The 18945-nt window shown below is 37.7% G+C and overlaps 1 protein-coding gene across 1 annotated transcript in view; it reads left to right on the forward strand.

Moving 5' to 3' along the window:
- The window catches only part of usp32 (ubiquitin specific peptidase 32), a 105368-nt gene that overhangs the window by 77779 nt on the left and 8644 nt on the right, over positions 1-18945 (forward strand). The window contains exons 30-31 of the mRNA XM_062067328.1: positions 7873-7993; positions 14569-14760. Coding sequence (XP_061923312.1) covers positions 7873-7993; positions 14569-14760 — 313 coding nt within the window. The remainder of the gene's footprint in view (positions 1-7872; positions 7994-14568; positions 14761-18945) is intronic.

An 18945-nucleotide genomic window follows, 5' to 3' on the forward strand; every position in this document is an offset into this window, starting at 1 on the left:
TTCTGTAGTTGAATAAGTACATGATAGTACTTTGTATTTGTTCAGGTTCTGTAGTTGAAGAAGTACATGATAGTACTTTGTATGTGTTCAGGTTCTGTAGTTGAATAAGTACATGATAGTAATTTGTATTTGTTCAGGTTCTGTAGTTGAAGAAGTACATGATAGTACTTTATGTGTTCAGGTTCTGTAGTTAAAGAAGTACATGATAGTACTTTGTATTTGTTCAGGTTCTGTAGTTGAAGAAGTACATGATAGTACTTTGTATGTGTTCAGGTTCTGTAGTTGAAGTAGTACATGATAGTACTTTGTATTTCTTCAGGTTCTGTAGTTGAATAAGTACATGATAGTACTTTGTATTTGTTCAGGTTCTGTAGTTGAAGAAGTACATGATAGTACTTTGTATTTGTTCAGGTTCTGTAGTTGAAGTAGTACATGATAGTACTTTGTATGTGTTCAGGTTCTGTAGTTGAAGAAGTACATGATAGTACTTTGTATGTGTTCAAGTTCTGTAGTTGAAGTAGTACATAATAGTACTTTGTATTTGTTCAGGTTCTGTAGTTGAAGTAGTGCATGATAGTACTTTGTATGTGTTCAGGTTCTGTAGTTGAAGAAGTACATGATAGTACATTGTATGTGTTCAGGTTCTGTAGTTGAAGAAGTACATGATAGTACTTTGTATTTGTTCAGGTTCTGTAGTTGAATAAGTACATGATAGTACTTTGTATTTGTTCAGGTTCTGTAGTTGAATAAGTACATGATAGTACTTTGTATTTGTTCAGGTTCTGTAGTTGAAGAAGTACATGATAGTACTTTGTATTTGTTCAGGTTCTGTAGTTGAAGAAGTACATGATAGTACTTTGTATTTGTTCAGGTTCTGTAGTTGAAGTAGTGCATGATAGTACTTTGTATGTGTTCAGGTTCTGTAGTTGAAGTAGTACATGATAGTACTTTGTATGTGTTCAGGTTCTGTAGTTGAAGAAGTACATGATAGTACTTTGTATTTGTTCAGGTTCTGTAGTTGAATAAGTACATGATAGTACTTTGTATGTGTTCAGGTTCTGTAGTTGAAGAAGTACACGATAGTACTTTGTATTTGTTCAGGTTCTGTAGTTGAAGAAGTACATGATAGTACTTTGTATGTGTTCAGGTTCTGTAGTTGAAGTAGTACATGATAGTACTTTGTATGTGTTCAGGTTCTGTAGTTGAAGAAGTACATGATAGTACTTTGTATTTGTTCAGGTTCTGTAGTTGAAGAAGTACATGATAGTACTTTGTATTTGTTCAGGTTCTGTAGTTGAAGAAGTACATGATAGTACTTTGTATTTGTTCAGGTTCTGTAGTTGAAGAAGTACATGATAGTACTTTGTATTTGTTCAGGTTCTGTAGTTGAAGTAGTGCATGATAGTACTTTGTATGTGTTCAGGTTCTGTAGTTGAAGTAGTACATGATAGTACTTTGTATGAGTTCAGGTTCTGTAGTTGAAGAAGTACAGTACATGATAGTACTTTGTATTTGTTCAGGTTCTGTAGTTGAAGAAGTACAGTACATGATAGTACTTTGTATTTGTTCAGGTTCTGTAGTTGAAGAAGTACAGTACATGATAGTACTTTGTATGTGTTCAGGTTCTGTAGTTGAAGTAGTACATGATAGTACTTTGTATGAGTTCAGGTTCTGTAGTTGAAGAAGTACAGTACATGATAGTACTTTGTATGTGTTCAGGTTCTGTAGTTGAAGAAGTACATGATAGTACTTTGTATTTGTTCAGGTTCTGTAGTTGAAGAAGTACATGATAGTACTTTGTATTTGTTCAGGTTCTGTAGTTGAAGAAGTACATGATAGTACTTTGTATGTGTTCAGGTTCTGTAGTTGAAGTAGTACATGATAGTACTTTGTATGTGTTCAGGTTCTGTAGTTGAAGAAGTACATGATAGTACTTTGTATTTGTTCAGGTTCTGTAGTTGAAGTAGTACATGATAGTACTTTGTATGTGTTCAGGTTCTGTAGTTGAAGAAGTACATGATAGTACTTTGTATGTGTTCAAGTTCTGTAGTTGAAGTAGTACATAATAGTACTTTGTATTTGTTCAGGTTCTGTAGTTGAAGTAGTGCATGATAGTACTTTGTATGTGTTCAGGTTCTGTAGTTGAAGAAGTACATGATAGTACATTGTATGTGTTCAGGTTCTGTAGTTGAAGAAGTACATGATAGTACTTTGTATTTGTTCAGGTTCTGTAGTTGAATAAGTACATGATAGTACTTTGTATTTGTTCAGGTTCTGTAGTTGAATAAGTACATGATAGTACTTTGTATTTGTTCAGGTTCTGTAGTTGAAGAAGTACATGATAGTACTTTGTATTTGTTCAGGTTCTGTAGTTGAAGTAGTACATGATAGTACTTTGTATGTGTTCAGGTTCTGTAGTTGAAGAAGTACATGATAGTACTTTGTATGTGTTCAAGTTCTGTAGTTGAAGTAGTACATAATAGTACTTTGTATTTGTTCAGGTTCTGTAGTTGAAGTAGTGCATGATAGTACTTTGTATGTGTTCAGGTTCTGTAGTTGAAGAAGTACATGATAGTACATTGTATGTGTTCAGGTTCTGTAGTTGAAGAAGTACATGATAGTACTTTGTATTTGTTCAGGTTCTGTAGTTGAATAAGTACATGATAGTACTTTGTATTTGTTCAGGTTCTGTAGTTGAATAAGTACATGATAGTACTTTGTATTTGTTCAGGTTCTGTAGTTGAAGAAGTACATGATAGTACTTTGTATTTGTTCAGGTTCTGTAGTTGAAGAAGTACATGATAGTACTTTGTATTTGTTCAGGTTCTGTAGTTGAAGTAGTGCATGATAGTACTTTGTATGTGTTCAGGTTCTGTAGTTGAAGTAGTACATGATAGTACTTTGTATGTGTTCAGGTTCTGTAGTTGAAGAAGTACATGATAGTACTTTGTATTTGTTCAGGTTCTGTAGTTGAATAAGTACATGATAGTACTTTGTATGTGTTCAGGTTCTGTAGTTGAAGAAGTACACGATGGTACTTTGTATTTGTTCAGGTTCTGTAGTTGAAGAAGTACATGATAGTACTTTGTATGTGTTCAGGTTCTGTAGTTGAAGTAGTACATGATAGTACTTTGTATGTGTTCAGGTTCTGTAGTTGAAGAAGTACATGATAGTACTTTGTATTTGTTCAGGTTCTGTAGTTGAAGAAGTACATGATAGTACTTTGTATTTGTTCAGGTTCTGTAGTTGAAGAAGTACATGATAGTACTTTGTATTTGTTCAGGTTCTGTAGTTGAAGAAGTACATGATAGTACTTTGTATTTGTTCAGGTTCTGTAGTTGAAGTAGTGCATGATAGTACTTTGTATGTGTTCAGGTTCTGTAGTTGAAGTAGTACATGATAGTACTTTGTATGAGTTCAGGTTCTGTAGTTGAAGAAGTACAGTACATGATAGTACTTTGTATTTGTTCAGGTTCTGTAGTTGAAGAAGTACAGTACATGATAGTACTTTGTATGTGTTCAGGTTCTGTAGTTGAAGAAGTACAGTACATGATAGTACTTTGTATGTGTTCAGGTTCTGTAGTTGAAGAAGTACATGATAGTACTTTGTATTTGTTCAGGTTCTGTAGTTGAAGAAGTACATGATAGTACTTTGTATTTGTTCAGGTTCTGTAGTTGAAGAAGTACATGATAGTACTTTGTTTGTGTTCAGGTTCTGTAGTTGAAGTAGTACATGATAGTACTTTGTATGTGTTCAGGTTCTGTAGTTGAAGAAGTACATGATAGTACTTTGTATTTGTTCAGGTTCTGTAGTTGAAGAAGTACATGATAGTACTTTGTATTTGTTCAGGTTCTGTAGTTGAAGAAGTACATGATAGTACTTTGTATTTGTTCAGGTTCTGTAGTTGAAGAAGTACATGATAGTACATTGTATGTGTTCAGGTTCTGTAGTTGAAGAAGTACATGATAGTACTTTGTATTTGTTCAGGTTCTGTAGTTGAATAAGTACATGATAGTACTTTGTATTTGTTCAGGTTCTGTAGTTGAAGAAGTACATGATAGTACTTTGTATGTGTTCAGGTTCTGTAGTTGAAGAAGTACAGTACATGATAGTACTTTGTATTTGTTCAGGTTCTGTAGTTGAAGAAGTACAGTACATGATAGTACTTTGTATGTGTTCAGGTTCTGTAGTTGAAGAAGTACAGTACATGATAGTACTTTGTATTTGTTCAGGTTCTGTAGTTGAAGAAGTACATGATAGTACTTTGTATTTGTTCAGGTTCTGTAGTTGAAGAAGTACAGTACATGATAGTACTTTGTATTTGTTCAGGTTCTGTAGTTGAAGAAGTACAGTACATGATAGTACTTTGTATTTGTTCAGGTTCTGTAGTTGAAGAAGTACAGTACATGATAGTACTTTGTATTTGTTCAGGTTCTGTAGTTGAAGAAGTACAGTACATGATAGCACTTTGTATTTGTTCAGGTTCTGTAGTTGAAGAAGTACAGTACATGATAGTACTTTGTATTTGTTCAGGTTCTGTAGTTGAAGAAGTACAGTACATGATAGTACTTTGTATTTGTTCAGGTTCTGTAGTTGAAGAAGTACAGTACATGATAGTACTTTGTATTTGTTCAGGTTCTGTAGTTGAAGAAGTACAGTACATGATAGTACTTTGTATTTGTTCAGGTTCTGTAGTTGAAGAAGTACAGTACATGATAGTACTTTGTATTTGTTCAGGTTCTGTAGTTGAAGAAGTACAGTACATGATAGTACTTTGTATTTGTTCAGGTTCTGTAGTTGAAGAAGTACAGTACATGATAGTACTTTGTATTTGTTCAGGTTCTGTAGTTGAAGAAGTACAGTACATGATAGTACTTTGTATTTGTTCAGGTTCTGTAGTTGAAGAAGTACAGTACATGATAGTACTTTGTATTTGTTCAGGTTCTGTAGTTGAAGAAGTACATGATAGTACTTTGTATGTGTTCAGGTTCTGTAGTTGAAGAAGTACATGATAGTACTTTGTATGTGTTCAGGTTCTGTAGTTGAAGAAGTACATGATAGTACTTTGTATGTGTTCAGGTTATGTAGTTGAAGAAGTACATGATAGTACTTTGTATGTGTTCAGGTTCTGTAGTTGAAGTAGTACATAATAGTACTTTGTATGTGTTCAGGTTCTGTAGTTGAATAAGTACATGATAGTACTTTGTATTTGTTCAGGTTCTGTAGTTGAAGAAGTACATGATAGTACTTTGTATGTGTTCAGGTTCTGTAGTTGAAGAAGTACAGTACATGATAGTACTTTGTATTTGTTCAGGTTCTGTAGTTGAAGAAGTACAGTACATGATAGTACTTTGTATGTGTTCAGGTTCTGTAGTTGAAGAAGTACAGTACATGATAGTACTTTGTATGTGTTCAGGTTCTGTAGTTGAAGAAGTACATGATAGTACTTTGTATTTGTTCAGGTTCTGTAGTTGAAGAAGTACATGATAGTACTTTGTATTTGTTCAGGTTCTGTAGTTGAAGAAGTACATGATAGTACTTTGTATGTGTTCAGGTTCTGTAGTTGAAGTAGTACATGATAGTACTTTGTATGTGTTCAGGTTCTGTAGTTGAAGAAGTACATGATAGTACTTTGTATTTGTTCAGGTTCTGTAGTTGAAGAAGTACATGATAGTACTTTGTATTTGTTCAGGTTCTGTAGTTGAAGAAGTACATGATAGTACTTTGTATTTGTTCAGGTTCTGTAGTTGAAGAAGTACATGATAGTACATTGTATGTGTTCAGGTTCTGTAGTTGAAGAAGTACATGATAGTACTTTGTATTTGTTCAGGTTCTGTAGTTGAATAAGTACATGATAGTACTTTGTATTTGTTCAGGTTCTGTAGTTGAAGAAGTACATGATAGTACTTTGTATGTGTTCAGGTTCTGTAGTTGAAGAAGTACAGTACATGATAGTACTTTGTATTTGTTCAGGTTCTGTAGTTGAAGAAGTACAGTACATGATAGTACTTTGTATGTGTTCAGGTTCTGTAGTTGAAGAAGTACAGTACATGATAGTACTTTGTATTTGTTCAGGTTCTGTAGTTGAAGAAGTACATGATAGTACTTTGTATTTGTTCAGGTTCTGTAGTTGAAGAAGTACAGTACATGATAGTACTTTGTATTTGTTCAGGTTCTGTAGTTGAAGAAGTACAGTACATGATAGTACTTTGTATTTGTTCAGGTTCTGTAGTTGAAGAAGTACAGTACATGATAGTACTTTGTATTTGTTCAGGTTCTGTAGTTGAAGAAGTACAGTACATGATAGCACTTTGTATTTGTTCAGGTTCTGTAGTTGAAGAAGTACAGTACATGATAGTACTTTGTATTTGTTCAGGTTCTGTAGTTGAAGAAGTACAGTACATGATAGTACTTTGTATTTGTTCAGGTTCTGTAGTTGAAGAAGTACAGTACATGATAGTACTTTGTATTTGTTCAGGTTCTGTAGTTGAAGAAGTACAGTACATGATAGTACTTTGTATTTGTTCAGGTTCTGTAGTTGAAGAAGTACAGTACATGATAGTTCTTTGTATTTGTTCAGGTTCTGTAGTTGAAGAAGTACAGTACATGATAGTACTTTGTATTTGTTCAGGTTCTGTAGTTGAAGAAGTACAGTACATGATAGTACTTTGTATTTGTTCAGGTTCTGTAGTTGAAGAAGTACAGTACATGATAGTACTTTGTATTTGTTCAGGTTCTGTAGTTGAATAAGTACATGATAGTACTTTGTATTTGTTCAGGTTCTGTAGTTGAAGAAGTACATGATAGTACTTTGTATGTGTTCAGGTTCTGTAGTTGAAGAAGTACAGTACATGATAGTACTTTGTATTTGTTCAGGTTCTGTAGTTGAAGAAGTACAGTACATGATAGTACTTTGTATGTGTTCAGGTTCTGTAGTTGAAGAAGTACAGTACATGATAGTACTTTGTATTTGTTCAGGTTCTGTAGTTGAAGAAGTACATGATAGTACTTTGTATTTGTTCAGGTTCTGTAGTTGAAGAAGTACAGTACATGATAGTACTTTGTATTTGTTCAGGTTCTGTAGTTGAAGAAGTACAGTACATGATAGTACTTTGTATTTGTTCAGGTTCTGTAGTTGAAGAAGTACAGTACATGATAGTACTTTGTATTTGTTCAGGTTCTGTAGTTGAAGAAGTACAGTACATGATAACACTTTGTATTTGTTCAGGTTCTGTAGTTGAAGAAGTACAGTACATGATAGTACTTTGTATTTGTTCAGGTTCTGTAGTTGAAGAAGTACAGTACATGATAGTACTTTGTATTTGTTCAGGTTCTGTAGTTGAAGAAGTACAGTACATGATAGTACTTTGTATTTGTTCAGGTTCTGTAGTTGAAGAAGTACAGTACATGATAGTACTTTGTATTTGTTCAGGTTCTGTAGTTGAAGAAGTACAGTACATGATAGTTCTTTGTATTTGTTCAGGTTCTGTAGTTGAAGAAGTACAGTACATGATAGTACTTTGTATTTGTTCAGGTTCTGTAGTTGAAGAAGTACAGTACATGATAGTACTTTGTATTTGTTCAGGTTCTGTAGTTGAAGAAGTACAGTACATGATAGTACTTTGTATTTGTTCAGGTTCTGTAGTTGAAGAAGTACAGTACATGATAGTACTTTGTATTTGTTCAGGTTCTGTAGTTGAAGAAGTACATGATAGTACTTTGTATGTGTTCAGGTTCTGTAGTTGAAGAAGTACATGATAGTACTTTGTATGTGTTCAGGTTCTGTAGTTGAAGAAGTACATGATAGTACTTTGTATGTGTTCAGGTTATGTAGTTGAAGAAGTACATGATAGTACTTTGTATGTGTTCAGGTTCTGTCGAGGCTGCATGATCGCCTGTACTGAAGAAGAAGTTTCTCTGGGTAATTCCTACATTTCTGTGGACTGGGACCCAACTGCTCTGCACCTCAGATACCAGACTTCACAGGAGAGGGTGAGTTGTACTCTCTAGTAGTACTACTACCACAGGAAGTATCATACTCTCTAGTAGTACTACTACCACAGGAAGTATCATACTCTCTAGTAGTACTACTACCACAGGAAGTATCATACTCTCTAGTAGTACTACTACCACAGGAAGTATCATACTCTCTAGTAGTACTACTACCACAGGAAGTATCATACTCTCTAGTAGTACTACTACCACAGGAAGTATCATACTCTCTAGTAGTACTACTACCACAGGAAGTATCATACTCTCTAGTAGTACTACTACCACAGGAAGTATCATACTCTCTAGTAGTACTACTACCACAGGAAGTATCATACTCTGGAGTAGTACTACTACCACAGGAAGTATCATACTCTCTAGTAGTACTACTACCACAGGAAGTATCATACTCTGGAGTAGTACTACTACCACAGGAAGTATCATACTCTCTAGTAGTACTACTACCACAGGAAGTATCATACTCTCTAGTAGTACTACTACCACAGGAAGTATCATACTCTCTAGTAGTACTACTACCACAGGAAGTATCATACTCTCTAGTAGTACTACTACCACAGGAAGTATCATACTCTCTAGTAGTACTACTACCACAGGAAGTATCATACTCTGGAGTAGTACTACTACCACAGGAAGTATCATACTCTCTAGTAGTACTACTACCACAGGAAGTATCATACTCTCTAGTACTACTACCACCACAGGAAGTATCATACTCTCTAGTAGCACTACTACCACAGGAAGTATCATACTCTGGAGTAGTACTACTACCACAGGAAGTATCATACTCTCTAGTAGTACTACTACCACAGGAAGTATCATACTCTCTAGTAGTACTACTACCACAGGAAGTATCATACTCTCTAGTAGTACTACTACCACAGGAAGTATCATACTCTCTAGTAGTACTACTACCACAGGAAGTATCATACTCTCTAGTAGTACTACTACCACAGGAAGTATCATACTCTGGAGTAGTACTACTACCACAGGAAGTATCATACTCTCTAGTAGTACTACTACCACAGGAAGTATCATACTCTCTAGTAGTACTACTACCACAGGAAGTATCATACTCTGGAGTAGTACTACTACCACAGGAAGTATCATACTCTCTAGTAGTACTACTACCACAGGAAGTATCATACTCTCTAGTAGTACTACTACCACAGGAAGTATCATACTCTGGAGTAGTACTACTACCACAGGAAGTATCATACTCTCTAGTAGTACTACTACCACAGGAAGTATCATACTCTCTAGTACTACTACCACCACAGGAAGTATCATACTCTCTAGTAGCACTACTACCACAGGAAGTATCATACTCTGGAGTAGTACTACTACCACAGGAAGTATCATACTCTCTAGTAGTACTACTACCACAGGAAGTATCATACTCTCTAGTAGTACTACTACCACAGGAAGTATCATACTCTGGAGTAGTACTACTACCACAGGAAGTATCATACTCTCTAGTAGTACTACTACCACAGGAAGTATCATACTCTGGAGTAGTACTACTTCCACAGGAAGTATCATACTCTCTAGTAGTACTACTACCACAGGAAGTATCATACTCTCTAGTAGTACTACTACCACAGGAAGTATCATACTCTCTAGTAGTACTACTACCACCACAGGAAGTATCATACTCTGGAGTAGTACTACTACCACAGGAAGTATCATACTCTCTAGTAGTACTACTACCACAGGAAGTATCATACTCTCTAGTAGTACTACTACCACAGGAAGTATCATACTCTCTAGTAGTACTACTACCACAGGAAGTATCATACTCTCTAGTAGTACTACTACCACAGGAAGTATCATACTCTCTAGTAGTACTACTACCACAGGAAGTATCATACTCTCTAGTAGTACTACCATGGATAGCATCATACTTTCTAGTAGTACTACTACTATTGAAAGTATCATATTCTCTGGTAGTACTACGACCATGAAAAGTATCATACTTCATAAGACATGACATATTATTATGTACCTGACTTGTGACTAGGGATGATGTTTGATAAGAAATGATCGAGTTCGAGGCCATTATGGAATCCTCTTATTGAACTGATTCCTTATGGATTCTCTTATGGAGTCCAGATAGGTTGTTGTATATGGAAAAAAACACAATATTTGGTTTAACAAAAGTTCACTTTTATTTTATAAGAAAAAAAATAAATAAATAAATATTGACTGTTACCCCCCCCTAAAAATATATATATATATATATATATATATATATATATATATATATATATATATATATATATATATATATATATATATATATATATATATATATATATATATATATATATATATATATATATATACAGTAACACAAAAACAAGCTGTCTCTGTGATCACTATAGGTGTATAAATAATAATATAGTGTTAAATAAAATCAGTCTCTTGGGCACAAAACTGAAAATAATACAGCTCTCCAAAAAGTGCACTTCTGCTGCTATTGGAACATACTAAGTACACACACTATGACACTAAGAACACCACAGTCATCAATCAACAATTCTTACATGAGAGAGAAGCCTGGCAATAATTGTTCTGCCCTCACTATACATGTGGAGCTTATACATCTTGGCAGACAGCTAACTAACAATCCACATGTGGAGCTTATACATCTTGGCAGACAGCTAACTAACAATCCACATGTTGAGCTTATACATCTTGGCAGACAGCTAACTAACAATCCACATGTTGAGCTTATACATCTTGGCAGACAGCTAACTAACAATCCACATGTTGAGCTTATACATCTTGGCAGACAGCTAACTAACAATCCACATGTTGAGCTTATACATCTTGGCAGACAGCTAACTAACAATCCACATGTTGAGCTTATACATCTTGGCAGACAGCTAACTAACAATCCACATGTTGAGCTTATACATCTTGGCAGACAGCTAACTAACAATCCACATGTTGAGCTTATACATCTTGGCAGACAGCTAACAAACAATCCACATGTTGAGCTTATACATCTTGGCAGACAGCTAACTAACAATCCACACGTTGAGCTTATACATCTTGGCAGACAGCTAACTAACAATCCACATGTTGAGCTTATACATCTTGGCAGACAGCTAACTAACAATCCACATGTGGAGCTTATACATCTTGGCAGACAGCTAACTAACAATCCACACGTTGAGCTTATACATCTTGGCAGACAGCTAACTAACAATCCACATGTTGAGCTTATACATCTTGGCAGACAGCTAACTAACAATCCACACGTTGAGCTTATACATCTTGGCAGACAGCTAACTAACAATCCACATGTTGAGCTTATACATCTTGGCAGACAGCTAACTAACAATCCACATGTTGAGCTTATACATCTTGGCAGACAGCTAACTAACAATCCACATGTTGAGCTTATACATCTTGGCAGACAGCTAACTAACAATCCACATGTTGAGCTTATACATCTTGGCAGACAGCTAACTAACAATCCACATGTGGAGCTTATACATCTTGGCAGACAGCTAACTAACAATCCACATGTTGAGCTTATACATCTTGGCAGACAGCTAACTAACAATCCACATGTTGAGCTTATACATCTTGGCAGACAGCTAACTAACAATCCACATGTTGAGCTTATACATCTTGGCAGACAGCTAACTAACAATCCACATGTTGAGCTTATACATCTTGGCAGACAGCTAACTAACAATCCACATGTTGAGCTTATACATCTTGGCAGACAGCTAACAAACAATCCACATGTTGAGCTTATACATCTTGGCAGACAGCTAACTAACAATCCACACGTTGAGCTTATACATCTTGGCAGACAGCTAACTAACAATCCACATGTTGAGCTTATACATCTTGGCAGACAGCTAACTAACAATCCACATGTTGAGCTTATACATCTTGGCAGACAGCTAACTAACAATCCACATGTTGAGCTTATACATCTTGGCAGACAGCTAACTAACAATCCACATGTTGAGCTTATACATCTTGGCAGACAGCTAACTAACAATCCACATGTTGAGCTTATACATCTTGGCAGACAGCTAACTAACAATCCACATGTTGAGCTTATACATCTTGGCAGACAGCTAACTAACAATCCACATGTTGAGCTTATACATCTTGGCAGACAGCTAACTAACAATCCACATGTTGAGCTTATACATCTTGGCAGACAGCTAACTAACAATCCACATGTTGAGCTTATACATCTTGGCAGACAGCTAACAAACAATCCACATGTTGAGCTTATACATCTTGGCAGACAGCTAACTAACAATCCACACGTTGAGCTTATACATCTTGGCAGACAGCTAACTAACAATCCACATGTTGAGCTTATACATCTTGGCAGACAGCTAACTAACAATCCACATGTTGAGCTTATACATCTTGGCAGACAGCTAACTAACAATCCACATGTGGAGCTTATACATCTTGGCAGACAGCTAACTAACAATCCACATGTTGAGCTTATACATCTTGGCAGACAGCTAACTAACAATCCACATGTGGAGCTTATACATCTTGGCAGACAGCTAACTAACAATCCACATGTGGAGCTTATACATCTTGGCAGACAGCTAACTAACAATCCACAGCACATTCATCCATTTAAGCTCTTTATTGTTGTTGATCTTGCTTTGTCTTTTCCTATCTTTACTTTTGTCTTGCACTGGACTGTTATTTTATTTATTTTTTCAACTGAAATACACACAATGACAAATGTATAAGCTACGTGATTCAATGAATGTATGTAAATATTAGCTTCACACAAATATACAGTACTATCATCAAACAAATACTTCTGAGTGTTGGAACTATTTGGATGGTGTAAATACACGACTGGCAGCCATTTGAAGTCGTCAAAACATCCATTAAAACAGTGCACAATAAATAAACATCTTAGTATCAAACTTAAACACTTTCCACCTTAATATTGAGTTACATAAACAAGTTAAACAGTTTACTTACACACTTATCTTTTCCAAGGCTTGTAAGAGCTAACACAACTTGTCTACTTCTCAATTGTCTCAACCTGGAAGTGGCCAAACTAATGACGCGTAGTATTTTCATATGGCCACAAGGTGTCAGTAAGAGTCTACAATCAAATGGGCAGAACATTGCATGTCCCACAGGGCATTTCCTGTATGTGGGAAGGGATTCAATCACAGGGATTCGAATAAAGAACCAACTCTTTTTCTTTACTATAGTGGCCTCGATAACGGGAACCGGTTCTCAAAAAGGGATTCAAGTCCATGGAATCGGTTCTTTTCTTATCAAACAACCGGGACAACCGATTTCGAACATCATCCCTACTTGTGACTATGTACCTGACTTGTGACTATGTACCTGACTTGTGACTATGTACATGACTTGTGACTATGTACCTGACTTGTGACTATGTACCTGACTTGTGACTATGTACATGACTTGTGACTATGTACATGACTTGTGACTATGTACCTGACTTGTGACTATGTACATGACTTGTGACTATGTACCTGACTTGTGACTATGTACATGACTTGTGACTATGTACATGACTTGTGAATATGTACCTGACTTGTGACTATGTACATGACTTGTGACTATGTACATGACTTGTGACTATGTACCTGACTTGTGACTATGTACATGACTTGTGACTATGTACCTGACTTGTGACTATGTACATGACTTGTGACTATGTACCTGACTTGTGACTATGTACATGACTTGTGACTATGTACATGACTTGTGACTATGTACCTGACTTGTGATTATGTACATGACTTGTGACTATGTACATGACTTGTGACTATGTACCTGACTTGTGACTATGTACATGACTTGTGACTATGTACCTGACTTGTGACTATGTACATGACTTGTGACTATGTACCTGACTTGTGACTATGTACATGACTTGTGACTATGTACCTGACTTGTGACTATGTACCTGACTTGTGACTATGTACATGACTTGTGACTATGTACCTGACTTGTGACTATGTACATGACTTGTGACTATGTACCTGACTTGTGACTATGTACATGACTTGTGACTATGTACATGACTTGTGACTATGTACCTGACTTGTGATTATGTACATGACTTGTGACTATGTACCTGACTTGTGACTATGTACATGACTTGTGACTATGTACCTGACTTGTGACTATGTACCTGACTTGTGACTATGTACATGACTTGTGACTATGTACCTGACTTGTGACTATGTACATGACTTGTGACTATGTACCTGACTTGTGACTATGTACCTGACTTGTGACTATGTACCTGACTTGTGACTATGTACCTGACTTGTGACTATGTACATGACTTGTGACTATGTACCTGACTTGTGACTATGTACATGACTTGTGACTATGTACATGACTTGTGACTATGTACCTGACTTGTGATTATGTACATGACTTGTGACTATGTACATGACTTGTGACTATGTACCTGACTTGTGACTATGTACCTGACTTGTGACTATGTACCTGACTTGTGACTATGTACCTGACTTGTGACTATGTACCTGACTTGTGACTAGGTGGTGGAGGAGCACTGCAGTGTAGAGTTGTCACGTCGCTGCCAGGCAGAACCCATCAGTCTCCAGAGTTGTTTGAAGGCGTTCACCAGCGAGGAGGAGCTGGGAGAAGATGAGCTCTACTTCTGTTCCAAGTGCAAGAACCATCGACTGGCCACCAAGAAGTTGGACCTCTGGAGGCTTCCTCCTATTCTGGTGAGTACTACTACTTCAAATACTGCAAAATATATTTCTACAAGTCATTGGAAGTGGTATTGGAAGTACTATTGGTGTGTACAAAGTATAAAATAGTGTGTACTATTTGTGTGTACAAAGTATAACATAGTGTGTACTATTAATGTCTACGAAGTATAAAATAGTGTGTACTATTTGTGTGTACAAAGTATAACATAGTGTGTACTATTAGTGTCTACGAAGTATAAAATAATGTGTACTACGGTACAAGTTAAAGTAGCAATGATTGTCATACACACACTAGGTGTGGTGAGATTATCCTCTGCATTTGACCCATCACCCTTGATCACCCCCTGGGAGGTGAGGGGAGCAGTGAGCAGCAGCGGTGGCCGCGCCCATGAATCATTTTGGTGATTTAACTCCCAATTGATGCTGAGTGCCAAGCAGGGAGGTAATGGCTCCCATTTTTATAGTCTTTGGTATGACTCGGCCGGGGTTTGAACTCACAACCTACCCATCTCAGGGCGGACACTCTAACCACTATGTGTGTAGAAAGTATAAAATAGTGTGTGCTATTAGTGTGTCCAAAGTATAAAATAGTGTGTGCTATTAGTGTGTCCAAAGTATAAAATAGTGTGTACTATTAGTGTGTACAAAGTATAAATTAGTGTGTACTATTAGTGTGTCCAAATTAAGAAATAGTGTGTGCTATTAGTGTGTCCAAAGTATAAAATAGTGTGTATTATTAGTGTGTACAAAGTATAAATTAGTGTGTACTATTAGTGTGTCCAAATTATGAAATAGTGTGATACTATTAGTGTGTCCAAAGTATAAAATAGTGTGTACTATTAGTGTGTCCAAATTATGAAATAGTGTGATACTATTAGTGTGTCCAAAGTATAAAATAGTGTGTACTATTAGTGTGTCCAAATTATGAAATAGTGTGATACTATTAGTGTGTCCAAAGTATAAAATAGTGTGTACTATTAATGTGTACAAAGTATAAAATAGTGTGTGCTATTAGTGTGTCCAAAGTATAAAATAGTGTGTACTATTAGTGTGTACAAAGTATAAATTAGTGTGTACTATTAGTGTGTCCAAATTATGAAATAGTGTGATACTATTAGTGTGTCCAAAGTATAAAATAGTGTGTATTATTAGTGTGTAGAAAGTATAAAAGAGTGTGTACTATTAGTGTGTCCAAAGTATGAATTAGTGTGTACTATTAGTGTGTCCAAAGTATAAAATAGTGTGTACTATTAGTACGTCAAAAGTATGAAATATTGACTACAAAACTTTGAGGAGGTCAGGGAATGGTTCACATAGTCTTAATATTCAATGTTTTATCTTTTATACTTCATAGTGTAGCAGCCCTGGGCTGGAAGCTGTTTCTTAGTTTGTTGTTGTTTTCTACATGGCAGCTGGTCAACAAAAGAGAAGTCATATCATATTTAATTGTGTCTTGTGTAAGGGTGGGACAAGTTCAGAATATATCCAATCACAGCTCTTTAATGGCCTACATTGAAAGAGGGGTGGGGCTTAGTTAAGAATGTCACCGCCAAAACCAAAAGGTGAGGCTTTACCTTGTTCCAAGTGGTACATGCGTACCCCCGGGTGAAAGTGAAGAGGACACTTTCAATGTTATTGCTATGATGCCATCAGCAGGCGAGTCACATCCACACAAATGTAAGTCAAATCTACTATTTGTTGCGCCAAAAACTGGTACCCTGCCAAAATGTGTTTCCTGCGGCCACACTAGTGCGTGTACTGCTTTGAGGTGAGTTGATTTGGAAGATGCCATCACAATGGAACGCATCACCTATCAAGTCAGACGGAGAGATTGGCCGAACACTACCAAGAAGTGTACTCTAAGGAGACTACCGTATTTCCTTGAATAGCCGCAGGGGCGCTAATTAATTTAAAACCTCTTCTCACTCCCGCGCTTACCAAAAGCATCCGGGATGGGCAAGCATGCGCTAATTATTTTAAAACCTCTTCTCACTCCGGCGCTTACCTTATCATGAAAAGCACATTTAATTAAAAAAAACATTATTATGGTCTTACCTTTACTTATAAATGATGTCCATCTGCAGCTGCTTCTTATCAAAGGCAGTCTTCCTTATCTTTCTTCAGTTTTAAAAGTCTCTGGAGATATTCCTTTAATTATTACCTCCTGCTTCGATTGAAAGTCCAGTTTAGAAAACTGTTTTATTTTAGATATGTAATCCTCCATGGTAAAAGTGCAAGCAAACGATCGCTGCTTGTTGTCTTCTTCTGCAGCACCGGTCTTCTGCAGTACTGGTAGTCGCAAGAAGGATCACTAGCGCCCTCTACCACCAGGAGGCGGGAGTCATTTAACGACTCATATTTGACCCGGCGGAAGTGCCAAGCATGCGCTAATTATTTTGCGAAACAAGTTTGACCCGGCTGTAATTCTAGGCAGGCGAATACTATATTCCCGGCGGCAATTCAAGGAAATACGGTACTTTCACCATGTAAAGCACCTGCTCCCTGCCCGTCATGGATGTGCCGGCCACGACTGAGGAGCTCAGCAAGGCCATTGACTCTCCAGCCAGTGGCAAAAAGCCCAGGAAACCATGGCATCTCTCCCGAGGTGGTCAGTCAGGCCTCCTCGACCACCTCCTGGAACTCTTGCTGCAGTGCCAGGAGGAAGGAGCGGTTTCTGGACACATGCAAGATGCCAATATCATCACGCTGTACAAGAACAAAGGTGAACGCAGACATTGCAACAATTATGGCGGTCTAACCCTCCTCAGCTTTGTACGCCCGCGTTGCATTGAAGAGACTCCAGCATCTCGCTGAGCATGTTTATCCTGAAGCGCAGTGTGGGCTCAGAGCGGAGAGATCCACAGTCAACATGATCTTTTCCCTGCAAGAGAAGGGTGGTGAGCAGAGACTCCCCCGTGCATTGCCTTCTTAGACCTCACCAAAGGCGTTCGATCAGGTCAGCAGGCCAGGTCTGTTCACACTTTGCAAAGAATTGGATGTCCCCCCCAAGCTCTTGAGGATCATAAAACCGTTCCACAGGGACATGCAGGGCACTGTCCAATGCGATGGGTTTTTTCCTCAGACCCTTTCTCGATCAAGAGCGGAGTCAAGCAGGGCTGCGTCCTTGTGCCGACACTCTTCGGCATCCTGTTCTCTCTGCTGCTGCAATGTGCTTTCAGACGATCTGAAGAAGCCGTGTGCATTCACACCCGGGGTGTTTAATCTTGCACACCTCCGCTCAAAGACAAAAGTGAGAAATGTGAGATGCTGTTTGCTGACGCCCCGACAACACAAACTGAGGCTGGCCTACAGGAGCTCATAAACTGTTTTGCTGACGCCTGCAAAGAGGTTGGTCTCACAATCAGCAGAAAGGAGACCAATGTCCTCTGCTAAGACGCCAGCCACGCTCCTTATATCTCCTTTTGGTGACAACACACTGGTTGTGGTGGAGGAATTCACCTACCCTGGGTCTACCATCTCCACAGGCCTCAACCTGGACACTGAGCTGACCACCAGAATTAGTATAGTCGCAACAAACATGGCCCGCCTATCAAAGAGTGTGGGACAACTCCATGCCCACGACCAACACAAAGATCCCAGTTTATCAAGCCTGCTGTATGGTAGTGAGAGCTGGACCCTTTACTCCTGACAGGACAACACCTTCCATCTCAGCTGCCTTCGGAGGCATTTTATGGCAAGAACACATTTCAAACCAAGAGGTCCGAGCCCGGTTGGGAACCATTAGCATGTTCACCCTGCTCACCAAGAGATGCCTGTGCTGCTTGGCCATGTCACCCGCATGCAAGATGGCAGAATCCCCAAAGACACCTCAAGGAGGACGATGTGATGCCAACAGGCTTTGAAAAAGTGTCAGGAGACTGCAAAGGCCAGCAACTTGCCACTAGATCAGCCACGCAGACGGCAGAGCAGAAGAGAGACAGGCAGTGGGAGGAAAGGAGACGCAAGAGGGCAAATAGTTCAGATGACGCGTCTTCACATGCAGCACATGGAACAGTCGCTCCAGGATTGGCTATTCCACCACTTGATTGACAAAAAACTCCATTGTCTGCCAAGACAGAAGAATGCCAAACAATAATATTCATCAAATAATTAGCTTCAAAAATGTTGGTCTCTCAAGTTTTGAGCTGAACTTGGGTGGCCGGTCTGGTGTTTCAGCCCGCGGGCCGCCAGTTGAGT

This window comes from Entelurus aequoreus, linkage group LG13 (genome assembly GCF_033978785.1).
Source record: "Entelurus aequoreus isolate RoL-2023_Sb linkage group LG13, RoL_Eaeq_v1.1, whole genome shotgun sequence".
In the NCBI taxonomy this organism is placed as follows: Eukaryota; Metazoa; Chordata; class Actinopteri; order Syngnathiformes; family Syngnathidae; genus Entelurus; species Entelurus aequoreus.